The 27,778-nt window shown below is 32.8% G+C and overlaps 6 protein-coding genes across 9 annotated transcripts; 3 read left to right on the plus strand and 3 right to left on the minus strand.

Moving 5' to 3' along the window:
• The first annotated feature begins 397 nt into the window (after window positions 1-397).
• Window positions 398-5,627, plus strand: LOC100645096 (CUE domain-containing protein 2-A). 2 transcript variants are annotated; one of them, XM_003399828.4, is made up of 5 exons: window positions 398-542; window positions 1,435-1,524; window positions 1,644-1,980; window positions 2,051-2,224; window positions 2,419-5,627. In XM_003399828.4, the coding sequence occupies exons 2-5, from the start codon at window positions 1,436-1,438 to the stop codon at window positions 2,677-2,679; spliced, it is 861 nt and encodes a 286-aa protein (XP_003399876.1). In that variant the 5' UTR covers window positions 398-542; window position 1,435; the 3' UTR covers window positions 2,680-5,627. The 2 variants fall into 2 exon arrangements, with proteins under 2 accessions (XP_003399876.1, XP_012170524.1); XM_012315134.3 differs by lacking the exon at window positions 398-542 and adding an exon at window positions 635-825.
• A 1,161-nt stretch (window positions 5,628-6,788) lies between these two features.
• Window positions 6,789-10,960, minus strand: LOC100643266 (chromatin-remodeling complex ATPase chain Iswi). The gene has a single exon (XM_012318820.3). It carries the CDS (start codon window positions 10,719-10,721, stop codon window positions 7,692-7,694), a length of 3,030 nt encoding a protein of 1,009 aa, XP_012174210.2. The 5' UTR covers window positions 10,722-10,960; the 3' UTR covers window positions 6,789-7,691.
• Window positions 10,961-12,313: 1,353 nt separating this feature from the next.
• LOC100644976 lies at window positions 12,314-15,113 on the plus strand. Of its 2 annotated transcripts, XM_003399827.4 has the most exons (5): window positions 12,315-12,708; window positions 13,155-13,413; window positions 13,738-13,958; window positions 14,031-14,360; window positions 14,597-15,113. In XM_003399827.4, exons 1-5 carry the CDS (start codon window positions 12,453-12,455, stop codon window positions 14,746-14,748), a joined length of 1,218 nt encoding a protein of 405 aa, XP_003399875.1. In that variant the 5' UTR covers window positions 12,315-12,452; the 3' UTR covers window positions 14,749-15,113. The 2 variants fall into 2 exon arrangements, with proteins under 2 accessions (XP_020721698.1, XP_003399875.1); XM_020866039.2 differs by having other exon boundaries at window positions 12,314-12,708; window positions 13,738-14,360.
• Window positions 15,114-15,897: 784 nt separating this feature from the next.
• On the plus strand, window positions 15,898-18,248 carry LOC100644860. The gene is made up of 3 exons (XM_003399826.4): window positions 15,898-16,275; window positions 16,351-16,603; window positions 16,696-18,248. Exons 1-3 carry the CDS (start codon window positions 16,051-16,053, stop codon window positions 16,878-16,880), a joined length of 663 nt encoding a protein of 220 aa, XP_003399874.1. The 5' UTR covers window positions 15,898-16,050; the 3' UTR covers window positions 16,881-18,248.
• On the minus strand, window positions 17,808-21,667 carry LOC125386091 (chromatin-remodeling complex ATPase chain Iswi-like). Its single transcript, XM_048410896.1, has one exon. It carries the CDS (start codon window positions 21,428-21,430, stop codon window positions 18,401-18,403), a length of 3,030 nt encoding a protein of 1,009 aa, XP_048266853.1. The 5' UTR covers window positions 21,431-21,667; the 3' UTR covers window positions 17,808-18,400.
• Window positions 21,668-23,556: 1,889 nt separating this feature from the next.
• LOC100644736 (N-acetylglucosamine-1-phosphotransferase subunits alpha/beta) lies at window positions 23,557-27,417 on the minus strand. Of its 2 annotated transcripts, none has more exons than XM_003399825.4 (7): window positions 27,125-27,415; window positions 26,472-26,893; window positions 26,158-26,369; window positions 25,260-26,052; window positions 25,004-25,175; window positions 24,730-24,917; window positions 23,557-24,656 (listed from the first exon to the last, which is right to left on the minus strand). In XM_003399825.4, the coding sequence occupies exons 1-7, from the start codon at window positions 27,275-27,277 to the stop codon at window positions 24,347-24,349; spliced, it is 2,250 nt and encodes a 749-aa protein (XP_003399873.1). In that variant the 5' UTR covers window positions 27,278-27,415; the 3' UTR covers window positions 23,557-24,346. The 2 variants fall into 2 exon arrangements, with proteins under 2 accessions (XP_003399873.1, XP_048266854.1); XM_048410897.1 differs by having other exon boundaries at window positions 24,534-24,656; window positions 24,726-24,917; window positions 27,125-27,417.
• Window positions 27,418-27,778: the final 361 nt, after the last annotated feature.

Below are 27,778 nucleotides of genomic sequence, written 5' to 3' on the forward strand. Positions count from 1 at the left end.
CACAATTCCCAAGTTTTTGTTTTATTCTAACAGTTTTGGAGCTGTAGCTTATCAATGATTCATAAAATAAATTTCATTTGAATGATTGAATCTACTAAATAATCCATCTCATCTTATTTATTTCTAAAGACAGTTCTATTATACATACAACAGGTACAGATTAATATTTATGTAACAAATAAGTTTCGGGGGTTACAGTATCGATATTAGTGCTCCTATGTAAATCGAATTTCTGCATTTATGCTAATCCTATATAATTTGTGATATTTACTTTTTTCATTCATCGTAAACGATATTTCGAGTAGAAAATTATTTTATTTTATAGAATAACTGTTTCTATTTTGGGTTGTTTTAATATTAAAATTACAACACTGAGATTGCTGATTTGATCCCGAAGTGGGTCGCGGACTGTGATGGCGCCACGTTATCCCTACCCGTCCCACCGGACTGTCAAATCGAGCAACATTGTTTGTATACGAAATTTTTATCAGTTTTCAACTTTAAGTACGATCCGAGGACTTGGAGCAAGTGAATAAGATCAGGTTCGTACTCGCGCCTATTTTCATGATAAAATATATCAATGTTATCTTACGAAATTGTTTGTTCATCGCAGATGAACGGAAATGCTAAAAGCTGGATGTGACCGGCGCTGCTACTACCTTTCTGTCAATTTCTTCTCCTCCCTTTCTCATTTTCCTTTGCGATACTTATTCATTTTCTGTTTTTTCATGCACCACGAAAAATGATTTTATTCTCATTTCTTGCACGAGATAAAGACATTCAAGAAAAGTCAGTTCTTGAATACAATCCTGTTTTGGACTACCTGTAATTGGTTTTGCCTTATTTCTCTTAACCTAACTGAAAAGTTAACAGTAGCTGGACGACAGTAGCTTTCGAAAACGAAATTTCTCAAATGAAATTTCTGTGCGAATTAAATTTAACGTTAAGCATAAATTCGACGCGGTTAATGTACTGTGTAATAAAGTCAATTTGGTTTATAAAGTTCATGTTGCAAATGTAGAATTTGTGAATTAATATTTAATAGTTTGTTGTAATTATTTCCTATGTAAACTGGTAAAAAAGTTAGACTTATGTATTTTTAATGTGCTTTTCCTCTGCAGTGTAAATGTTTTGTAATAAAGCTTTTACACCTTAATATAATTTTTTCTAACTATAATTTTTTCTAACAATAACATTATATGTCATCATTGACTTTTTGTAAAGACACTTGTTAAATTGTTTTAGAAATATTATTGAATATAAATATTGTTCTAATAAGGTTGTATAATATTAATTTTTGTTAATAAACTGATCACTTTAAAGAATATAAATTTAACTGAAACATTTTAGAGTTTATAAATATCAAATTAAATATATAGAAATCTTTCAGTGATGGATGACTTTTACTTGAATTAGTTATTATTAATTTTTTAGGATGAATCGTACAATGGATGAAAAGGAAGAGTTGGTCAAAAAGTCTTTATTTAGTTTTGTAAGGAAAGAGGTACCAACTGCCCAATTAAGGTAAAAACAAGAAAGAAAAAGTGATGGAACTTATTCATAATTCAGCAAATGTATATGTGGAACTTATATAATAACTGCATTTAATGTGTTTTTGTACTTTATAAAGATATCCCTTCCAGCTTAATAGATGACATTGTCCTGAGCTATGTGGTGAGCATGGTAGAAGAAAGTGCACTTGAGGAAGACTTGGATGTTGATGGATTATGTGAAATGGTTTCTGCTTGTCTTCCTGAGTTTTCTACTATTGAAAAAGAAGCAGTGTCCAAGTGGTTATTAGATGTTGAAAGTAAACTACGGCAAGAAAGCAAAGGGAATGAAAATTGCCAACCTCAAGATCCCTTGAGTCATATTAGTTTAACAGCTCTGTTACCTCCTGGTACACAGAGAATGAGAGTTCATCATCTCTCAGAAACTAGTGATGCTGGAAGTGATTCTAGTGGAGAATATTTTTCAGAAGTAAGTTCCTTCTACTTTGTTTTTGAAGTAACTATTAGTTATTTTAAACCATGAATGTCTTATTTATCAGGAATCATCTTGGCATCAAGTAGCACTTTTACAAGAAATGTTCCCAGCTGCAAGTCCAGCAGAAGCCAGACATTGCTTGGCAGTTGCTGGTGGTGATATAGCAAAGGCAGCACAACTTGCACTTCATAGACAAGAAGCAGGGCAAAGTATTGTTAGTAATCTTACTTTTCTAACAGTAAGTATCTATTTTTACATGTATGCACTTTTTATAAAATATATAATTTATTTTTTGTATGATATTTGAAACTTATACTATTAATTTAAAATGTTATTAAATTTATACATGTATATACACATGTACGTGCATTTTCATAGTAATGAATCAATTATGAGTTAAACGATATAAAATAGCGTAATTATCTTCTACAGCCAAACGGTCGTAACAAGGCCAGAGTGAACGACGAGGAATTGAAATCACGTATCATTGCACGGTATAGTTATGTTGATAGAGACGATGACTCACGTGAGCATCGTCCAGTCGCACCGAAAACGGAACCAAAAAAATTAGTACGTTACTTAGATAATAAGATCGTAAGTGTGAAGGGTGAACGATACACTGAAGTAAGAAGGGGTGGCGAAGAGGAGGATGGTAACGAAGGTGGTAGAAAAAGAGGTCATTGCCGACCGTAACCAGTCCCTTTGCCTCCACCCCCCGATCCACCCCCTTGGAGGCATCTGATTTCGAATTAAAGCTTTCGCTTAGATCCTCTTGTCTTGCTTATAAAGGAATACGGACAGGGTCTTGAATTTCTATATACTTGCAGCACTATCTATTTTGTACCTCTCTTTTTTAGTTGAATTTGTGTTATCCACAATGATTTTTATTGATTTTAGAATTATTTTTATGCGTGATATTATAATCATTGTGATCTGTCGCAAAAGTCTTGGAGCATTTTAAAAAACCGCAAATAACTTGCCGTTCATAGTGTGGACTAATGAAAATTTCTCCATAACGGTACATCGCTAATGTTATTAATTATTATTATTACGTCGCAGTTTAAGTACCTGTTAACGTATAATTAACTTACGTTTGAAACTTTTTATTTTTTACCGAAATAACTTTATATAATGGTCACAAAATAAATTTATGATTTTTAGTTTAGAGAAACTTTTATGATAGCGAACTTATAGGTAAATGTTAAAATACAAGACGTAATTTCGTAATGTTTCGTTGTTTTTCAACAGTTTTTCAGATTTTAAATCTGCTATAATTAAAGAATTTCATTTATGAATATATGATTACACTATAAGTTCCTTTAAACTTATAATTCAATTTCTGCGATACAATCGCAAGTCGATAATTTTACTTATTATTTTCAAACGCATACACTCCTTTACTATTAAAATAATACACACATTTTATTTATTAAACATGTTGTGTGTCCTATGCTCTTCAGTGAATATCGAACCGTTGTTATATTAACTATTATTATTAAGACTATGATATGTGCTGATATATCTTGGAATATATTACAATCACATATTTTATAATGTTAACTAATAAGATTAGTTCAGTTGATTGTTTCTAAACGTTACTGAATTTGAGTAAAATCTCTGTCTCTGTCTGTCTGTCTCTCTCTCTGTCTCTCTCTCTCTCTCTCTGTCTTAGACTCGTACTATGTATGTAATGAAAAGTACGTAAGAACGATAAAATGATAAGTGGTATATCTTTGCAAGGAGTTCGGTTTCTTGCAAAAACACTAAAAATAAAATGATATATAACAAAAAAAAGTTTAGGAATTTTTATGTGCACACTTACTTGGAAAAAAACCGAAAAAATTCCAAATAAATAATTATTCTAAGCATGCATAGTTATAATTATTATCTACAAATATAATCGAAATTCACCAAAAGTTTAATACAATATTAATTGTAAAAAGAAAAAATATCGTGCAAGTGAATACTGCGTGCATACTGAATCTCTTGGTATCGCAGAAAAAAAATTATAATCAAGTTGTAGATTTCAGATAATAAATTGTAGTATATGTATTAGGTAGGAAGAAATATATATAGTATATATATATATATATATACACACATACACACAAATATATATACATATATATGTATGTATTATACATACATATATCTATATATATATATATGTATATATATATATGTATAAACAGATATTATATATACATACATGTAATAGATACGTAAGCGGGATGAAAAAATTGCTTACCGCGCCATATAACTTACCAGTATTACTATTGTTATTGCTATTATTGCAAATTTCAAAGTGTAGATGGATATAATCCTTTAAATCTTAGGATATTAATAAAGTCGAGTGATTACTTGCAATAATATATGTATACTAGGAAGCGAAGTTTAATAATGAATTCATAGAGACACCAACTTTTGACGATCGTATATCGTGATTTGACACAACAAGAAGTGTAATTGATCAGAAATATAAATTTACATTTTCATATTTTTTAATTGGGTCCATTGATACGCTGTTTAAGGAGTTATTGGTGTCGTTGAATTTTATTTATTACATTTATTAATTCATTCTATTAAGTGCGTGTCTTTCTTATTAATGTATTTGTTTATAAAACTCTTGTTTTAATTATTTGATAATTTTAATAAAAAAAAAAAAGAAGAAAACTATATATATACATATATATGTAGTTTTAACTTATATATATATAAGTATATTGAAAGAACTTGAGCCGCTCCTTGCCATAGGTGATTTATAATAACGCTACAGAGGAGTCATATTATTTCTAATAATTGTAATTACCGAATGATGAACATATATTCACTGTAAACTAAATATACTCTACTGCCGATTAATTTCAGACAGAACAATGTTGCTGTAAGATTTCCGAAAGTATGTGTAATAGAATAAGATAGCAATATATTAAAAAAATTATTAAAAACAGAAAAAAATAAAAAATATAAAGAAAAGTGACAAAAATAAAAAGAATAGGATAAGATGAGCAATTACTATAAACTGGGACACTTCAGTTTCTTGCGAATTTTGCTGTATTCCCTTTGATGTAACATATGAGTATTTTTAATTAACAATATTGATTACATGTAATCTGTTATTATGAATGTGCAATTAAGATCATATATAAAAATTAGGATTTATTTATAAATTTCGTTTATACGAAATTGTTTGCTTATAAATGATCATTATTGTTTAAAACACTAATTCTGTAGCTTATTTTGTTGTCTTTGAAACATTTTATTGATAAAAAATGGTGGAAAGTTTACATCTAGAAAAAAACGGGATAACAAAAATTATCAGCTGCATTATTACTCAAATGATATTCTACATTGTTACAAAATTAAAGACAATGAAAAAAAATTGTTTAAGGATCCCTTTTGTTTTATGAATTCAAACATAGGTATAGAATAATAAGAAGAAACAATTATAGTTTTTGATTATTTTATTTGCTTTTTAAGGAAAGTCGTTTAACTAAACAGAAATTTTATTATGATCGGGAAAAAAATAGTTCTCTCAGTCTAAATAGATTTTAAATATAACACCAAATTCAAAATACTTATATGATTATAATATTACATATATTCTGTGGTGATAATGACGAACTCCGGGGCCTTAAAAAGTGATCCAAAAAACAAATAAAAAAAGATTCTATTAACAGTCCCATTTTATTTTTTTAAGTTTATTTGAAATTTATCTCTCTTAACATTGATATAATGCAGCAATAAGAACTCTGTTTTATTTTAAAAAATACTTTTTACGGTTTTATTTTAAGAAAAATAAAGTCATATTTCTACATGTTTTCTACGTTTCTTATAGTACTTTCATAAAGTCATGATATAGTTAATCAATATTTTTTAATAATTAGTATGCATTTATAAAAATATATAACTATCTTATTAATATATATACTAAATTATTTGATAAAATTTATTAAATTTATTAAATTACGATATTATTGTCATACTCGGTAAAATATCCTTTTTTTGTGACCTTGTAAAATCAATAATTTCTAGTAATATGTCATCGAATATAGTTATAAAATACTAGTACAGTTAGTAGAATTAATGATTGTATGTACACAATGAATGAACAATTTTTGTGGTTAAATTTATCACGAAACTCTTGTATGCATATTTTACCGATTATCGGTTAATTCGACTTTTCCATGCATTTAAAAGTAACAACGCTTTGTTCTCTTGTAAATCGTATCCAATAACTGGATTAATGAAAATTAGAATATAAAAAATTCTTCTAGAAAACGAATAGAATAATAATTTTAAAATTGCTTTTTAAGCATTTCGGTATAAATGTTGATATATATGTTATACTACTTTTTTCAAGTTGTAGCACGAAGAGAATGTAAGTTTTTGAAATGTAATCGTTTCATCTATATATTTTAAAACCCGATGATTGTTCAACAAAGAATTTGCGATTTATCTCATTTCGATAATCGATTTCGTAAACTATACGAACAATAATACATTCACCGTTTAAATTAATATACGTATGTATGTGTGATTATATCATTATATTATTCATAATTACATTTGATTTAAACACAAATAAACCTAATATTATATATAAACCTAAATATTTTTTCTTCACTCAGTACTAAGAATTCCGAAATTCTATATATATAATTATATATTCGAAAACATGAAAATAGAATTGATTATATTTATATCGTTCTAATCTTCACATTCTAATCCACCATAATCGTATCTTAATTATCGTCATTTCAACTTTACATAAGGTAATTAATAATCAACAACTAAACACATTAGATTTTCATATGAAACGGCACATGATATTTTATTCATAAAACGAATTACAATGCCTTTTAAAATCATAACAAATAAATAAAATCGATCACGTAATATTGCATCACAATTATGTAAAATAGAATCAAGGTACGCATGTGGTTTATATACAATACATACATGTTTGCGAGTGTCTATGATAATTATAATGTATGTATAAAAAAATCTCGCTTTCCTCTAATTTCATCAATGTCAGAAACAAGCACCTTTTTGACATTCATTAGAAGAATCGAAATAGGTCATCCGGTACATATAAATATAAAAGCTATCATTCTTAATGTCACATGTGAAAATCCATTTATTACAATAATACGTCCATTAACGATAATAATAAATACGTTCTCCGGCTGAACTTCGCTTTGGCATAGACTGAATTTTTGACTTTCTTTTCATGATGTATGATAGGTTTTGACGATTACAATTTAAAAATAACTAGTTTTAAGTTGTGGGAAGCGTTACTTTAAAAGTCATGGATAGATAAAATTAATATATCGGATACTCTCGCCAGAAACTATCGCACATTATAAAAAAGAAAAAAAAAAAAAATGAAAAATTCAATGTGCCACAAAACGAAATGTAAGCCGTTTTTCTGTTTTGCTCTGTTAGTTGCTTGCTCCCGTTAACTCCAAATATTAATCGATGGTTATTAAGAAAAAGCGAGTCAAACGTAATCATACTGAAATGTAGATCTCGCAGGGAATGAAAAAGTGGCGAAACTGCAAAAAAGTTTACAGGTTCTCCATAAATTTAAACAATAACAGATCGTTTTAATATTTGGAGAATGAACGATGAAAAGATTATTATATCGTGATTAAATTCGATTTTCCAAATGACAACTGGAAACGTATCTCCGTTTAAGTCTTTTATTTCTTCTTTTTCCGTGGTTTGTCTTGTGGTGCTGGTAGGTTCTCTTGTTTTCTCTTGGACGCAGGTTTTGCTCCAATACTGCCGCCTTTCTTTCTCCTTTCCTGTCTCTCTCGCTCCTCCAGCTCTTGATTCTCGCGCTCGATGAGCGTAATTAGCGTGTTGCACCGCCGCTGAAGTTCTAAAGCTGTACGAGACTTTACGAACCAGTCAAAACGAAATTGTGGCGCCGATCTGACCGTGGCACGAAGTTCTTCATATACGTTCTCCTTGTCAAAGCCAAGCTTGTGCAACATACACACGAGGAATCGATCTTCCTCCTCGGTGTAATTCTTACCTTTGTTCGTTCCGTACGCTATCCTCAACTGATGAAAAGGTGCGCGGTACCTTGCCATTTTGGCGTCCAAGGCTTTTTTAATCCCAGCTCGTCTCTGTATTTTTGCTTCTCCTCGTTCAATTTGAGCCATTACCCTATCTATATCTTGTAACTCATGACATCTTTCCCAAAAAACAGCCGAGTACTCCATCACTTCTTCAGGAGTTTTTCCTTCTACTTCTTTGGCTATGTTCTCAATATCATCACGACCATATTTTTCATTAGCTTTTATGAATTGATTAAAATCTCTCTTCGTCCAGTTCGTGAAGCCTTGAGTAAGCAGTTTCTCTTTTTCTGCAACTTCTTCATCGCTTAATGGTTGAGCTTCGTCTATCTTACGCTGTTCTTCTTTTTGAATTCTGGCAGCGTCCGATCCAAGCTCTGGATTTTTTGGAACTTTATAACCTACCGTTTGCCGGAAGTAGTATATCTCCTGGTCGAGTAATTCGAATAATCGTGGCGGAAAGAATTGGAAGTCTTGAACTATCGGTTGCTTTGGTGGTCTAGGTGCTTTTGGGGCTTTTGGCTCTGATACTCGGAGAGCTTCTCTAAAGTAAGCGTCCACCGCGTAATTGGCTTTACGTTCGCGTTTCGGTGGCTCTATCCAGTTTCCTATTCCAAGAATCTTTTGTTTTTCGCGGTAATCCTCACCTTCGAATTGGTAGACGGAATCCGTGGGTGCGTCCACAGTGAAGTTACGCAGAGAAGATTCACCTAGACTTTCCAATTTCTGTTTCATTTCCTCGGTTTTGGCTTCACCTTTTTGAAGTATAGTGTCTATGTCTTCGTCGGTGATGGCGCTGTCTTTCGATGCAAATACCTCGTTTGCACCGTGCCTGATCATGTTTAACATTTCGTCCTTGTTCAACGCTGTCTGCTTCGCGTCCACTAATCGCCCCTGTTGAATAACTAGTTTATCTAAACGCAATTTAACTTCCGCACGCTCTACGATTTTTTCTTCCACTGTATTTTCTGTGATAAACCTGAATACGCGGACTTGCTTCTGTTGACCTATACGATGAGCTCGATCCATCGCCTGCAAGTCCATTTGAGGATTCCAATCGGAATCATAAATAATTACTACGTCCGCCGTTGCTAAATTAATACCTAAACCACCCGCACGAGTCGACAGCATGAAAATGAACTTTTCGCTTTCCGGTGCGTTGTATTCGTTGATTTGACGTTGTCTATCCTCGTGGGCTGTGTTACCGTCTAAACGACAATATTGAAAACCTCTCCAATGACAATAATCTTCTAAAATATCTAACATTCTGGTCATTTGACTGAATATAAGAACGCGAGACTCTTGTTGTTGTAATTTTGGCAATAATTTGTCTAGGATAACCATCTTACCGCAATTATAAACAAGGTGTTCATCGGTCGTGTAAGGCGGTCCAGGCTCTGCACCGTCAAATAAATATGGATGATTACAACATTTACGCAGCTGCATCAAGATGTTCTGCAATCTCATCTTCTCAATTTTTCCAGCACCGTTAACTATATCTATGTCCTTCATAAGTACCTTGGTATACCATTCTCTCTGCATTTTACTCAGACCAATATAGACCTTGATTTCTTTTTTAGGTTTCAGTCCTTTTTCTACCTCAGATTTTAAACGTCTCAAAAGGAACGGTCTAAGGACAGCGTGTAATCTCTCGACTAATGAATTATCACCTAAGAAACTGTTAGTGTTGAACCAAGAATCAAAATCATCCGAACTATTAAATACATCTGGTAACAAAAAGTTGAGCAAAGACCACAGTTCATGAAGGTTATTCTGTAAAGGTGTTCCCGTTAACAGAAGGCGATTAGCAGTTTTAAACTCCCTCAGAATCTCAGATAGCTTGGACTTTTCATTCTTTATCCTGTGAGCCTCGTCGATTACCATATAACGCCAATTGAACTTCTTAAACACTGATTTTTCCTTTATAACCATCTCATAGGATGTTACACAAACATCCCATTCTCCAGGCATCATAACCTCTCTGATGAAAGTGTTTCGAGTTTCTGCATCTCCTATGAGACAAACTGCTCTCAACGACGGACACCATTTTTTAAACTCGTTCATCCAGTTGGCCAACGTAGACTTGGGAACAATGACTATGTGCGGACCAGGAATGTTTCTGAAGTGTTTCATATATCCAAGTAATGAGATAGTCTGTAGAGTCTTACCCAGACCCATTTCGTCAGCCAAGATACCATTTATACCATGCTCATACAGAGATATCATCCAATTTAAGCCTCGTATTTGATAATCTCGTAACTCACCAGATTTAATGTAGTGCGGAGACGATTCAAAACGAGTGGTTGGCGCGACACTGGCATTACTTTCAGCCAACAATTCCTCGTCTTCTTCTTGTTCCGTCTTACGATGCCTATGGTCACCAGAATCGAATTTCACTTGGGTCTCCGGCTGTTTTCTGGGTCTCCCAGCTTTTATCTTTAAGGGACTCCCAGCCTTGTCCTTCTGATTATTCGTCATAAAGTGTGAGAATATCTCAGTTTGCTTTAGTAAATAATCGAATCGTTTACTACGATCGGTTTCAAGTTTTGTTTCGAAATCACCACCTCGGGACGACGTAGTCTCGGCCGAAGATCCATTCGAATTATCTCCTGTGTCCCCTGTGTCTGCATTTTCATCTGGCTTCGACATTTTACTCTTTTTTTTGGAAAAGATATATTTTCTTGTATGTATAAAATGAATCCGCGCTTTAATTTTACTTAATTTTTATTTTATTTTAAATACGCGCCTGACTTAATTACAATTATTGGTGCATTAGACGCGGTCTTCTCACTGCAACGTTCACAAACGAATAACACCAATCGCTACCATATTGAATAATGTTGTCCCTCCAAAATCACGAAAGTAGCACCATCTATAAGCATTAATATTTTAACTTATTTTATACGAATTACATTGTATGCAATTATATGTAACTAATTTTGTCATTGGATAACAAATGTCGTATCAAAGTATTCGAAATAACTCTTTTATGTTTACGATGACTGATAATTCAGATGTACATAAATCTGAATAAAACGCATTTGCAGTCAGTAATTTAATAGAAATTTTGTAGTAAAAAATTGTAATGTTTTTAAATATAAGTACATAAACATATATTGGTAACATTATTATACATTAGTAATCGAAAAATATTTCTACTAGTTATTATTATTAATTTGAATAATAAAAGTAATATATACTGTAACAGCGGCTGTTGATGTGTTAAATATAATTATTCTACTTCATATATCTAGATATTTTTATTGTTATTTTTAATTATTTTGTATGAAATAAAATACTTTAGTAAATATTTTGGTATTTATTCATATTGAAAACATATATGTAAACTCCCTAGAGTTCAAGTGTGATAGGGACTTTCTCTGCCTACGGACAGCACTACTTTGTCTCACAGACAGAGCGACTTTCTTTTGTTTTACGAACAGTCATTTTTGAGAGACACTCATTTCCCGAACAGACGGACAGAGAGCAACGTCTGATGTAGACAAGACCACAGAATAAAGATTAAATATTTAAAACATCGAACATTGACGGAGGAAGATCGGTATCTCAAGACGTTGAAAATCGATTCTTGATTTTCAGATAGACATTGTAGAGATCTTGTTATTTATTGTTTACTGTTATAGATTGCTATTAATTGTTGTTTACTCCTGTACTTCATTTAAGTATTTTTGCAATAAACTCGATCTTCAGACTTCAGAATCGATTACCTGAATTACCCCGAGATTTACGAGTTTACAGATATATGTATATATAATTTAATTTTATTATTAATAATGTTATATGTAAAACCAAAGAATAAAGCTTTTCAACTTGACGAATGATAACGATGATAAAAAGAGAACTTCTTTATCGATCGATTCTTTTATCGAGTTATATATATTTAATCTAATTGTGATCATCGAATGTTTATATTTTAATCTTACTCGTACTTTAGCAAACGAAAACGTTTTCAATATTTTAAGAAAATATTTAATATAAAATTAAATGAAAAAATGATACACATCAATAGCAATTCTTCCATATCTATTTTGAAATATTTTTTAATATTAGAAAACTACAATTGGTTTGAAAATGACCGAAAGAATACAAGCGGGTTAAATAGAATGCAAGTGAAGGTGAGCGACACTATTCCTACCACGAATTGATCACTTTTCATCGATGTTGTTTCCTAGACGACGAAATCCCGCGAAATGGCAACAAACAGTATACTTGACGTAATGTACTACGATATTCAAGTTAATCATAGTTTCACTTCGTATCAACTAGCATTCCCCCTTAAGATTTTACTCTCGTTCCTTATTCGAAAGTTACAGTACTTAATATACGAATAATTTGTTGAACTTTGAAAAATTGAAAAATATGTCTGTTGCAGAACAATCAGTTTCAGAACATGAAGTTATCGTGCCACCGAGTTTGCCATTAATTCTGAAGGAATTTTGCAAGGCGGCTATTCGAACGCAACCGTACGATTTACTTCGATGGTCTAGCTCGTATTTTCAAGCGTTGGCCAATGGTGAGGAACCACCGACGAAATTAAGATTGGAGTATCCACCACCGAATACCGCTTCCGGTTTGACTCTCGGTTTTCTGAGGATTTTACTTCGTCAATTTGGAGGTATCGATAATAATTATTCGAATATATATGTATAGGTATATGAATTGTTGGAGCAACATAGAATTTTTTATTAACTGTTTCAATATATTATTTTTGATCGATTATCCATATTTAATATTTAATATCACCGGTTCTTGTTGGTCTGTACTTTATATTCATACTAATCACTAATACATACAATTATTCTAATTATTAATTATTGATGCTAATGAATTAAATAATTATATTAAATATAATTACTTATTAACTGGACGTAGAATTATCAATTATAAATATCAAATATTTAGATATTTCTTAGGTATGTTAAACAAAATATGTAATATAAGATAACTCTTAGTTATTATTTTTTTAAAGTAGAACTTTGTGATCTGGGTGGAGAAGTTTTTAAACTGTGTATTTAGATAAGCATCTTTCACCGACATTGAAAAATAATATTTCTTGAATAGATTACAATAAAACGTTACCTGTGGAAACGATACTAAGGCTATGGGACTGCTTGTGTTTGGATCGTCGGGATCTAAATTTGATCTTGATGATCGGGAAATTTCGACGAAAATGCCAAGTGAAAAAATTCTTGGCAATCGCTGTTGGACTTTTAGGTTCCAGCCTCTTTGAAACAATGACTATGATTTGCGAGTTATTCACTCACGAACCTGATGGCGGATCTGCTATGGTTCCAGTTACATTCTTTCTGGAGATATATGGGTATATACAAGACTTACAAAATGTATAATACATATTGATATAGGTAATAAACCGTGAAGCTATAAAACACAACTGAAGGGAAGAAGGATGTACTTATATAGGGCGTTGAAAAAGATATGAATGATATTTATAGGATTATACATATAGGAATTTATGGAAGATATACATATATTGTACTTATATGTATGTATATACATAGAGATCTTGAAATCTGTAGTTTTATATATCATAATAATAGAAAAAATTCTACAATGTTTAGCGTTATTCAATGTATATTTTATTAAATGTGAGAAAATTAATTTATTAATAATAACACCTTTTCAGATATTTAGCTGGACTTTGTTGTGACGGGAGCGAAAGAGATCCTGGCGACGAGGATCCGACAGAATTCATTATATACGATTCTGAATACTCAGAAAATCAAGAATCGAGCAAAAGAAAATTTTCTATAGATCGGGTTTGTTCAGCTACGAGCCAAGACACGGAAGCTGACGCGAATTTAGACTTAGAATTGGTATCAAGAAAGGACATAGACTCTTCGAGAAGTACATTCTTACCAGAAATTATTATTTCGTTCGCACATTTGTTACATAATCTACAAAAATATTCTTCTACAGCTGATATAACGCCGCAGTTAAGCGAAAGTTACGCTAGCCAGAAGAAGATGGTTGAAGATGAAGCGAAACAAGATTTCTCTAGCAAAGAAACTTCACAAATAGAACCTAACGAGATATCCGCTAGCAATGTCGAGTCAAGCAAGAGACCGGGATCTAATGGACAAAAGTTGAAAGGTGAAAATACATCTGCAAAAAGTGTGACTAGTAGTACTTCGGCAGAAAGTTATAGCGAGAAACAGAGCATACGAAGTACGGAAGATAGGGTTGAAAGGAAAAAGAAGAAGAAGGTTATAGACGCAAAATTGCTCAAGTATTATCCGAATGTTCCTGGTGAGATAACAAAGAATCCTTAATTATATTACAAACCGATATGCATACATATATACAAGCCGAGTTGTAAAATTGTTCGAGTTTATTTATGTTACGTTTATGATTCTTTGTAAATTTCAAGTTTCTTGCAAAATTATCTGAGACTTTTACGTTGCGGTTTCTGTACAAAACCAGTTCTTTGCTATGATTATCATTACATTAATTTTTATAAGATTTCTGTTATAATTCGATACTAGGTATTGGATCTCGTCTATCAGCTGAAGAGGTAGCTAGTGTCGCAATATGGTTGAGCGAATGCGCAAGAGTACAAGAAGGCATGGTTGGCCCGCGAAATCTCCGGCATATGAATTGTCCTCCTTTAGACAAACAAGAGATATCGGAGTCATGACAAGACGCAATATGATTGTGACATGAATCTGCGAAAGTTTTCTAAATACTAAATATATGGCACTAGCGAGTGAAAACAATTAGAAATATTCAAAAGTAGCATTATTTAAAGCAAATTTTAGATTTATATCTTTTATGCTTCGATTTTAGGGCGCTTGTGTTTACACGAAAGTACACAAAACATCCATACATGCTATTGTACAATAAAAAGCAAGGAATACAAGAAATCGTTTTGTATGAATTTGTTACGACTTCAAAAGCGTATGTGTATAAATAACATGTTATACCTACTTGACTAAAATTTTATTGAGGAAATGGGAAATGTTAGACGTTTAGAAACGGTACGAGTGAAGTAACAAAATGAAACAAATGAAATGAAATTATGAAATCTTACTTCTCCTTACTAAAACAAAAAAAAAATTAAAAAAAAATATATATAAAATACTATTATAGTAATATATAATACTATAATTTATAATACCTTCAACCCTCTATATTCTGAGAGTATTCCGACTATAAAAATTCTTAAATAGTTTTTTATTTTCTCCATATTTCTAATTAAATTTCGCTTTGCTCTTTTTTAAACACGTTTTATCACTTTACTGTAAGTGAAACCAATCTCGAACATTCTACACGACTTCACAGGGACTTGAGAAACGTATGGTTTCTTAAAAAATTATTATTACAAGAAAAAACAAAATAGATGTCGTCACAGCTGATTCAAAACGGTCAGTTGAAGGAAATATATTTTTCCAGTAATGAGAAAACGTATTTGTTGTAATGTAATAGAGAGTGACGATGAATGAGGCGTCGATCTTTGAAAAACATATTTTTCTGATTTTCCTTAACGCAGTACCTTCACTTTCGTATGTTTGTTGAATGAAATATTATTATCGAATGCAGTTCTACATTCTAAACTGCCTTTTCCATTGTTTGCTTCAGTTCAACGCCAATTGCAATGCCAATTTAGTACTTTGTTGCAAATCACGATTTTTCTTTTTACACGGTTCTTTTTCACCAGTGGAGAAATAGAGCGTTAAACGTACGCAATGTGAAGTGGTCACTTAATCTGAATTTCGCAAACTTTGCGAAACGCAAGCGAGACTGATCTACTCTCAGCCAGTTCTTATTATATGATTATTAGTGTAACAGTAAGTGTTAACAGTTATGTGGGTATGAGAGTGGAGAGGGGAGAGTTTTTCATCCCCGATAGTCAATTGAATATATTTAAACCACATGTAGAATGGAAGTTAGATTTAGACATTTCGAAGATCACCCATTATTATTATACATATTAGGTTAAATGTCTTGTGATCAAATGGTATCGACATCGAATGATACGAGCATGTTTTCCATGTTAAATGAGAACGCCGTGACGAACATACAAAGGTTCGAGGAAATCTCTTCGTCTCAAAAGTATTTTGATCGACACATCGTGAGAGCTACGGAACTGCTTGCAAGAAATTCTTCAACGGAAGTCGTTGATGTGAGTAAACTATCTCAGAAGACTACATCGATAATTCGATATGTAAGTAGGAAAAATACAATTTTCGTTAAAATCTCTTGAAACAGAAGAGCTGTAAACCGTATAAATTGACTGTAGATTGAAATTGACGCTGCGCATGGACGCCTTTATTTCATAAATGGTCTAACGAGTACTGCTTGTTGGCTAAAAGTCATTCCATTTGCAAATAACTGTCATAGCTACAACGTGTTATTGATGTTTATCATCGATGGTATCGATGGTATAATGAAAACAAAGGAAACAGGTCTCGGCGGAGCATTGTTGATGTGGTTTGCTGACGATATCCTGGCCATGTTGGATATATCATTTGTGAGACCATTCAATATACAAAGTAACCCATTTCTCTCCAAATACATAAATGCGAATCGCATATTTAAGCGATCCTGCCATATTCTACGTAAATAATGTCTATACCGTTTCAAGGTTACAATCGCTACGTTTGTCCCAATTGCAACAACCGGTTCAAGTTTTCAAATCCCTTGAAAGTACATATTGCTCTAAAATGTGATCAACTAGACATTAATCATCTCTGGACCGAGGTAGAGAATGAATTTAATTTAACGATAAGGCCGCACAATATGTGTAAGTGTAGTAAGTGTAGTAAGTAAAGTGTTGTAAGTGTGGCTGTTCCGGCCAATGACTGTCCTCATGCGAAGTAGACGAAAATAATAATCAGCAATCTCGGAAAATCGAAACAAGACTACTCTTGTTTCCATCGTGGAAAAGTTTATACAAGAAAGTATGGTCTAAAGATCCACATCAGATTAATATCACATTTTATTCTTTCTATTATCTAACTTATGCATTAAGATGGTTACTTTCTTCTCAAAGAAAGACATGATTCTTTTACTTTAACAACTTTCTCAAATAACGACTAAGATCTGGGAAACAAATTCCAAGTTTTACATCCTTTCGGTTTCCAGAACTCATACTGGTTACAAACCTTTAAAGTGTCCATGTTGTTCGCGATCGTTCGGAGGCCCCAATAATTTCGCTAAACACATACGATTGCATACGGACCGCATGATATCGTATAGATGAGAGTTATGTGGGTTAGTTTTCATTGGAAAGGGAGATCTTGAAAAACATATAATGTTAGAACATTAAGAAAGTATGGATCACAGTTCGGACAGCTCGTTCGAAGGAATTGACGTCGAATCAAAGACTTGAGTAGATTCTGCGATTGTCACCAGAAAAGCCCATCGTAATTCTACGCGATCCTTTTCTTACATGCTGCCTGTGGTTTGTGACACTGGACTTGCAGAACCAGAGTTCTTTCGATCAGAATCGAAATCGTTACTGTTCCGTTTCAATGGCTTTTAGTATTATTCAATAAGAAAAGTGTTTTCGATAACAAAGGCAATTTTGCTGTAATCATAAACGAAATCATAAAATAGAACGTTGTTCATCTTGTAAATAGTTATGTAGTGCCACAAATAGACGAGTTCGTACTCTTATGGCAGATTATTATGGTGCAACATTCATAAGATGAATGGAAATAGGTCATCCGGTACATATAAATATAAAAACTATCATTCTTAATATCACAGATAAAAATCCATTTATTACAATAATACGTTTATTAACGATATTAATAAATATGTTCTCCGGCTGAACTTCGTTTTGGGATAGACTGAATTTTTGACTTCTTTATCATGATGTATGATAGGCTTTGGCGAGTATAATTTAAAAATAACTAGTTTTAAGTTGCGTGAAGCGTTACTTTAAAAGTCATGGATATATAAAATTAATATATCGGATACTTTCGCCAGAAACTATCGCACATTATAAAAAAGAAAAAAAAAAAAAAATGAAAAATTCGATGTGCCACAAAACGAAATGTAAGCCGTTTTTCTGTTTTGCTCTGTTAGTAGCTTGCTCCCGTTAACTCCAAATATTAATCGATGGCTACTAAGAAAAAGCGAGTCAAACGTAATCGTACTGAAATATAGATCTCGCAGGCAATGAAAAAGTGGCGAAACTGCAAAAAAGTTTACAGGTTCTCCTTAAATTTAAACAATAACAGATCGTTTTAATATTTGGAGAATGAACGATGAAAAGATTATTATATCGTGATTAAATTCGATTTTCCAAATGACAACTGGAAACGTATCTCCGTTTAAGTCTTTTATTTCTTCTTTTTCCGTGGTTTGTCTTGTGGTGCTGGTAGGTTCTCTTGTTTTCTCTTGGACGCAGGTTTTGCTCCAATACTGCCGCCTTTCTTTCTCCTTTCCTGTCTCTCTCGCTCCTCCAGCTCTTGATTCTCGCGCTCGATGAGCGTAATTAGCGTGTTGCACCGCCGCTGAAGTTCTAAAGCTGTACGAGACTTTACGAACCAGTCAAAACGAAATTGTGGCGCCGATCTGACCGTGGCACGAAGTTCCTCATATACGTTCTCCTTGTCAAAGCCAAGCTTGTGCAACATACACACGAGGAATCGGTCTTCCTCCTCGGTGTAATTTTTACCTTTGTTCGTTCCGTACGCCACCCTCAACTGATGAAAAGGTGCGCGGTACCTTGCCATTTTGGCGTCCAAGGCTTTTTTAATCCCAGCTCGTCTCTGTATTTTTGCTTCTCCTCGTTCAATTTGAGCCATTACCCTATCTATATCTTGTAACTCATGACATCTTTCCCAAAAAACAGCCGAGTACTCCATCACATCTTCAGGAGTTTTTCCTTCTACTTCCTTGGCTATGTTCTCAATATCATCACGACCATATTTTTCATTAGCTTTTATGAATTGATTAAAATCTCTCTTCGTCCAGTTCGTGAAGCCTTGAGTAAGCAGTTTCTCTTTTTCTGCAACTTCTTCATCGCTTAATGGTTGAGCTTCGTCTATCTTACGCTGTTCTTCTTTTTGAATTCTGGCAGCGTCCGATCCAAGCTCTGGATTTTTTGGAACTTTATAACCTACCGTTTGCCGAAAGTAGTATATCTCCTGGTCGAGTAATTCGAATAATCGTGGCGGGAAGAATTGGAAGTCTTGAACTATCGGTTGCTTTGGTGGTCTAGGTGCTTTTGGGGCTTTTGGCTCTGATACTCGGAGAGCTTCTCTAAAGTAAGCGTCCACCGCGTAATTGGCTTTACGTTCGCGTTTCGGTGGCTCTATCCAGTTTCCTATTCCAAGAATCTTTTGTTTTTCGCGGTAATCCTCACCTTCGAATTGGTAGACGGAATCCGTGGGTGCGTCCACAGTGAAGTTACGCAGAGAAGATTCACCTAGACTTTCCAATTTCTGTTTCATTTCCTCGGTTTTGGCTTCACCTTTTTGAAGTATAGTGTCTATGTCTTCGTCGGTGATGGCGCTGTCTTTCGATGCAAATACCTCGTTTGCACCGTGCCTGATCATGTTTAACATTTCGTCCTTGTTCAACGCTGTCTGCTTCGCGTCCACTAATCGCCCCTGTTGAATAACTAGTTTATCTAAACGCAATTTAACTTCCGCACGTTCTACGATTTTTTCTTCCACTGTATTTTCTGTGATAAACCTGAATACGCGGACTTGCTTCTGTTGACCTATACGATGAGCTCGATCCATCGCCTGCAAGTCCATTTGAGGATTCCAATCGGAATCATAAATAATTACTACGTCCGCCGTTGCTAAATTAATACCTAAACCACCCGCACGAGTCGACAGCATGAAAATGAACTTTTCGCTTTCCGGTGCGTTGTATTCGTTGATTTGACGTTGTCTATCCTCGTGGGCTGTGTTACCGTCTAAACGACAATATTGAAAACCTCTCCAATGACAATAATCTTCTAAAATATCTAACATTCTGGTCATTTGACTAAATATAAGAACGCGAGACTCTTGTTGTTGTAATTTTGGCAATAATTTGTCTAGGATAACCATCTTACCGCAATTATAAACAAGGTGTTCATCGGTCGTGTAAGGCGGTCCAGGCTCTGCACCGTCAAATAAATATGGATGATTACAACATTTACGCAGCTGCATCAAGATGTTCTGCAACCTCATCTTCTCAATTTTGCCAGCACCGTTAACTATATCTATGTCCTTCATAAGTACCTTGGTATACCATTCTCTCTGCATTTTACTGAGACCAATGTAGACCTTGATTTCTTTTTTAGGTTTCAGTCCTTTTTCTACCTCAGATTTCAAACGTCTCAAAAGGAACGGTCTAAGGACAGCGTGTAATCTCTCGACTAATGAATTATCACCTAAGAAACTGTTAGTGTTGAACCAAGAATCAAAATCATCCGAACTATTAAATACATCTGGTAACAAAAAGTTGAGCAAAGACCACAGTTCATGAAGGTTATTCTGTAAAGGTGTTCCCGTTAACAGAAGGCGATTAGCAGTTTTAAACTCCCTCAGAATCTCAGATAGCTTGGACTTTTCGTTCTTTATCCTGTGAGCCTCGTCGATTACCATATAACGCCAATTGAACTTCTTAAACACTGATTTTTCCTTTATAACCATCTCATAGGATGTTACACAAACATCCCATTCTCCAGGCATCATAACCTCTCTGATGAAAGTGTTTCGAGTTTCTGCATCTCCTATGAGACAAACTGCTCTCAACGACGGACACCATTTTTTAAACTCGTTCATCCAGTTGGCCAACGTAGACTTGGGAACAATGACTATGTGCGGACCAGGAATGTTTCTGAAGTGTTTCATATATCCCAGTAATGAGATAGTCTGTAGAGTCTTACCCAGACCCATTTCGTCAGCCAAGATACCATTTATACCATGCTCATACAGAGATATCATCCAATTTAAGCCTCGTATTTGATAATCTCGTAACTCACCAGATTTGATGTAGTGCGGAGATGATTCAAAACGAGTGGTTGGCGCGACACTGGCATTACTTTCAGCCAACAATTCCTCGTCTTCTTCTTGTTCCGTCTTACGATGCCTATGGTCACCAGAATCGAATTTCACTTGGGTCTCCGGCTGTTTTCTGGGTCTCCCAGCTTTTATCTTTAAGGGACTCCCAGCCTTGTCCTTCTGATTATTCGTCATAAAGTGTGAGAATATCTCAGTTTGCTTTAGTAAATAATCGAATCGTTTACTACGATCGGTTTCAAGTTTTGTTTCGAAATCACCACCTCGGGACGACGTAGTCTCGGCCGAAGATCCATTCGAATTATCTCCTGTGTCCCCTGTGTCTGCATTTTCATCTGGCTTCGACATTTTACTCTTTTTTTTGGAAAAGATATATTTTCTTGTATGTATAAAATGAATCCGCGCTTTAATTTTACTTAATTTTTATTTTATTTTAAATACGCGCCTGACTTAATTACAATTATTGGTGCATTAGACGCGGTCTTCTCACTGCAACGTTCACAAACGAATAACACCAATCGCTACCATATTGAATAATGTTGTCCCTCCAAAATCACGAAAGTAGCACCATCTATAAGCATTAATATTTTAACTTATTTTATACGAATTACATTGTATGCAATTATATGTAACTAATTTTGTCATTGGATAACAAATGTCGTATCAAAGTATTCGAAATAACTCTTTTATGTTTACGATGACTGATAATTCAGATGTACATAAATCTGAATAAAACGCATTTGCAGTCAGTAATTTAATAGAAATTTTGTAGTAAAAAATTGTAATGTTTTTAAATATAAGTACATAAACATATATTGGTAACATTATTATACATTAGTAATCGAAAAATATTTCTACTAGTTATTATTATTAATTTGAATAATAAAAGTAATATATACTGTAACAGCGGCTGTTGATGTGTTAAATATAATTATTCTACTTCATATATCTAGATATTTTTATTGTTATTTTTAATTATTTTGTATGAAATAAAATACTTTAGTAAATATTTTGGTATTTATTCATATTGAAAACATATATGTAAACTCCCTAGAGTTCAAGTGTGATAGGGACTTTCTCTGCCTACGGACAGCACTACTTTGTCTCACAGACAGAGCGACTTTCTTTTGTTTTACGAACAGTCATTTTTGAGAGACACTCATTTCCCGAACAGACGGACAGAGAGCAACGTCTGATGTAGACAAGACCACAGAATAAAGATTAAATCGGTATCTCAAGACGTTGAAAATCGATTCTTGATTTTCAGATAGACATTGTAGAGATCTTGTTATTTATTGTTTACTGTTATAGATTGCTATTAATTGTTGTTTACTCCTGTACTTCATTTAAGTATTTTTACAATAAGCTCGATCTTCAGACTTCAGAATCGATTGCCTGAATTACTCCGAGATTTACGAGTTTACAGATATATATATAATTTAATTTTATTATTAATAATATTATATGTAAAACCAGAGAATAAAGCTTTTCAACTTGAAAAATGATAACGATGATAAAAAGAGAACTTCTTTATCGATCGATTCTTCTGACGAGTTATACATATTTAATCTAATTGTGATAATCGAATGTTTATATTTAAATCTTACTCGTTTGTAATCGTACTCGTTTCTTCCACAATTATTTTACGGACACAAATAAAAACATTGTAAAAAGCGAACTTTACCATTTTCCTTGCGATTCTAAGCCATTTCTTTTACCCATCATTTAGTAAACTAATTCTTCTAACTTCTCAAAAAGGCTTAAGTCATTTGGTCCAATTTTTGAAAACTTATTCTGCTTCAAACTATGTTCAAATACTTTCATAATTCACAGTACATGCGTAGTAAACGAGAATAGTACGTTTAATATATTACTGTCTTGCAAGAGAATTTGCCGTTGAAGATAAATCAGAATCGAAATTTCCATAAGTTAATTCGCAAGGAAAACATAAAGATCGAAGGACGATTAGACAAGTCCAAGCGATGTCATTCGATCATGATTTATGCACGCGTGCGAGAGAAATGAGCTCCTTTATTTCCTTATCAATCAAGAATTCAGATGTATCTTTTGGCAGCATCCCCCATCCCCTATGTTAGTTTGCGGCTGAATGAAGTAATGTCCTGGTGAATGTCGCACAACTTGTGTGCGTCACGTGTTCGTACTCCCTATGATCACAACTAAATGTGAACTAAGTTCGATGATGATCGAACAGAGAAAGGGCATACAGTCCGAGAGAATAAATGAACCATGATCCAATGTTAAATGTCAATATTTTATCAATTATAAATTTATAATACTGACAGTATAGAAGAACTCATTAGAACTATGAGAAAATAATTAACGCCATTCAGTTCGTCTTGTTGAGTACATTGTTGCATACGCAATATGTGATTCCATCAAACATTAACGTTTTATAGTCCATAAAATATCTTTTATCTCTTTTTTCGAGTTGTGTATAAATAATGTACAACTAGTAAGAAATAACATATAACTTTATTCGAATCAAATTATGTACATACACGGTTTTCTGGAAATAAAATAAATACAAACTGCGTAATTAAAAAGATATTCAGTTTAATGGCATTCTACTGCAATAATATCCTTATTATTTTAACAGTAAGTACAAATTTGGTACATTTCATATCTTCAACAATTATTAACCGGGTAATTTTCTAGTAAAAAATTGTACTACACATTAGGATAGAGAAATATTAAAATACTATAAACTAATAACACTTTAAAATTGCTATACATTTTTTAAATCTTATATAAGTTCTCAAATTTCAGTGTAAAGTTAATATACATATCATGATACACTCATCTTGGAGAAAAATTTATGAGATCTAATCTTCCATTTTGTTAAGAGAGAAACAAATAAAGACAATCAGTACTTTATCAATATCACAGGAACGTTTTACTTAATTTTAACGCGACACTAAATATCTATTTGTTCATACCTTATTATACATTATACCTTATAATGTATCGACTCTTAGCAATGAATGTTACCTTCTAAATGAATTTTTTAAAACAAACAAAGAGATTTGTATTTTGTTTCTTCAAATATCACTTCTAAATTGTGGATGGACTTGTAGATGTAAAACACACAATAAAATAGATGAATTATCTGTTAAAATAGTACAAATTTGTATGGGAATTATCTGTATAAAACACAATCCTATATCACATAAAATGTTTAGAAAATGTTGTCCTGTTTAAAAGATATCAATATATTTATCCTATTTTTGCATTTGTACCTTAGACTTAAACGAGTAATACGGGTAGTGCTCGTATTCTGAATAATCGACGCACTTGATGATAAAATAAGTGATAGAAAGTCGTAAGAAGTAATAAAAGGATAAGACATAACAACAAATTCCTGGCCCTTGTTCGATTAGTTCTCCACTCAAGGAGCTTATGTCGATGAGTGAAAAGATTTCGATATTGCAAAGGCAATTCAAAAGTACTGCGTAATGGATAGAGTGAGCGATAAAAATCGTTCAGTAATGCCCGAACTATTTCGTTCTCAGAACGTCGAAGGGGATCCATATCGTCATTTAAGCAAATAAATTTTCTAAAATAAAAGTAAAATTATCCCTAACAATCCTTAAAATCCTAACAATATAAAAATGATCACAACTACTTACTTTGGATCTCTACGTATCTCGTCTAAAAGTTGTACTGTTAAAGACACGTTGCTTGTTAACATTTCGAATATTTCATTTCTTCCAGCTTTAATTATTTCGTGTGGATAAAGTTTTTCTTGACTGAATTTGTTTTTAATTTTGCGTGAAACCGTTTCGCATTTTGCTATCAATTCCTTAGTTACAATCGGCTATAAAAACATAAATTATTATTATAAATAAAAGATTTTCTTTTTAGATTTAAGTATTATGTAAAGTTTACAAAGTGTTTGCTCACAAGAGATGAATCCAAATATCTTTCTCCAGGTGGTGGATTTAATACTTTAGTAACTTTTATATAATTTGAACAATTCGTTATTGCATTTTCAAATTCAACGACTAGACTATAATCAAGAGGAAGTGGATAAAGTCTAGATAAAAGAGTCCTAATTTCTCTATCAGACCAAGTGCTGAAACAGAATTACTATTTTAAATAATACTTCTGTTATTTTCTTTCTTTTACTATTATTACTATTTTAAAATAGTATAACTACCCTGATTTATCCGTGTCAAATGTATCAAATATTTCTTCAATTGGTACTTTCCGTTTTTCACTAGCTAGAAAATAAAAGTAAGAGAAAGCAAATTGCATATCCTCGGAGTTTCTAACTTTATGGCTAGATGTTTTTCTAAATTCGTGCTCGAATTTTTGTTGCATATCAGCAACGATCCATTTATCTATTAGATGAGGCATATGAGCGGGTACTCTTCTACGTTCGAAACCATATGCCATATTATATATTCTATTCACATATAGCAAAGATTCGGCATATGTATCAAGTTGTCTTGTTCGAAGTTTCCATTGATCAGAATGAGTTGATTTATGATTAGCTTTTGTGGTACTACTAACTTGTGGTAAGTTCATGATATCATCATTTAAATAACGTTTCAATTGCAGACGTCTCTCAGTAACGTTCAATGTTTGATGTCTTATCTTATTTATCATTTTTGATATCATCGATTTTTGGGTTGGTACGGTTTGATCATTTTCATTCAATTGTTCATTAAAATATCTTTCAATGGAACTCACGTAATTATTATTTTTGAAATTATAAGATTTATTTATATGCATCTTTAGATTTGTGACTGTGTTTGGAAATGTTTGTTGAACAGACAATTGTGTATCATTCCACATAGTACTTATACTTCTGTTTCTAAAGATATTTAAAAATTTTAATCCATAGTTAGTATCCTCTAGAGGATCTTGTAAAAGTTTGTGTGGATAGTCTCCCTCTTCCTCGAGAGCTTCACTGTCAGTAGGAACTGGTGTGCTATCACAATCTCCTCCTGTAAAAAAGATTAATGATACTAGTTTAAGTTTACATATATTGTTAGGTTATTAAATTTGTTAATAGTTGTTATTTCAAAACAAATATAAACAATGAGTGCTACCATCAAATTCACATAATGTTGTATTACAAGCAGGATCACATGATCCATCACCCACCCAGGCCCAAGGACAAACATCCGAACAATCAGGAACCCACCATGCAAGATACACTTTTTGGCCACTTGCTTGTGTAATAAAATCTTCTGGCCACACTTCTGCTCCAAGCATTACATCATCATTAAAATATAAAAATTTATCTGAAATTCCAGGAATTCTGCAAAAGTAGAAAATTACATTGTTAAGAAGATTACAAATAGCTATTAACCAGATAATATAAACTGTTATGACTGCTATTGTATGATGAATTTGATACTACCTATGAATATGACTTTCAATAGCTGGACTAGAAAATGTTGGAAGATCACTTTTATTTAAAAATATATCTTCATGAGTAATAAGTGTAACTTTAGGATTATCCATATCTAACCAACTTGGTATTTGACCATTTGTAACAATATACACGTGTCTCACCCAAGGTGCATACATTTCCAATGAACGTAATGAATATCTTAATTCATCTTTATCACTAAATCTGGAAGTAGCTGTATTAACGTCCATGATAGGAACATGCTCTTTAAGATTTTTTAAGAAGACTGGATCTGACCCATTGACCCACGTATATACAACATCTATTGGAACATGTTGGCATAATTTTTTTTGGAAAGAGATACCTAATATATTATCATTGAAAGAATGAAACACTGCTTCGTATTTCTCTTTACTCCATGTTATCCACATCTGAAACGTTAGTATTTAATTAGAATAAAAATTTTTATTTTGAATTTAAGAAATTCAGTAACTCGAAATTTACATGCAAATTTGACATTTACATTAAAATATTATCTCACACTTAATTAATAAATAAAATATATTCTATGGATAACAATAAAACACAAATTTTTAATAATCAACAAAATAGACAGATAGAAAGATAGATAGAAAAACAATGGGGAAAATGAAATTCCTAACCTCTCCAAAATGAACAATGCCGATAAATATGCAAGTAAATGCTGTCAATATCACTAACAGCGAATATTTATATGAAAGTAGATCGTAACACCGACGCTGTAATAATTTCCATGTGCTCATTATATTGATAAAGATTCTGCATGCGATTAACATTGCTACAATTACAATACGAATTCATATAACACTGTTTACACCTCCGGCTGATTTCAATCATTGATAAAAATGTACTGATACCGGTATATACTCGTTGTTATCGTATACAAAAGTCTAGTAACTACCGCGGTAAGGGATAAGCGGAACCAGACTCTTAATGACCGGATAATGTTGGCCCACTTGTCCGCGGTATGGCGCTTTAATCCATTTGTTAGGATTCGTTGTGTAGCGCCATCTCGTGTCTACAACCTGCAATATCAATATGTTATGTCGGTAAATTCATGTATATATCCTCAGTTGGTAAGCAGGTTGAAGCGTGGTTGCGGTTTCCCGTCGTACAATTATAATACATATATCATAATCATAATTATTTGATAATAATAAATTTCAATTCACTGCTCCATGGCCATGTATTGTGGCAAATTGTCGGTCAAATTAGAGCGAATATAGTAAAAAACTATCTGTTGTCGTAGTGAAGAACGAGTATCTTCGTGCGAAACA

This window comes from Bombus terrestris, chromosome 12, assembly GCF_910591885.1.
Source record: "Bombus terrestris chromosome 12, iyBomTerr1.2, whole genome shotgun sequence".
NCBI lineage: Eukaryota > Metazoa > Arthropoda > Insecta > Hymenoptera > Apidae > Bombus > Bombus terrestris.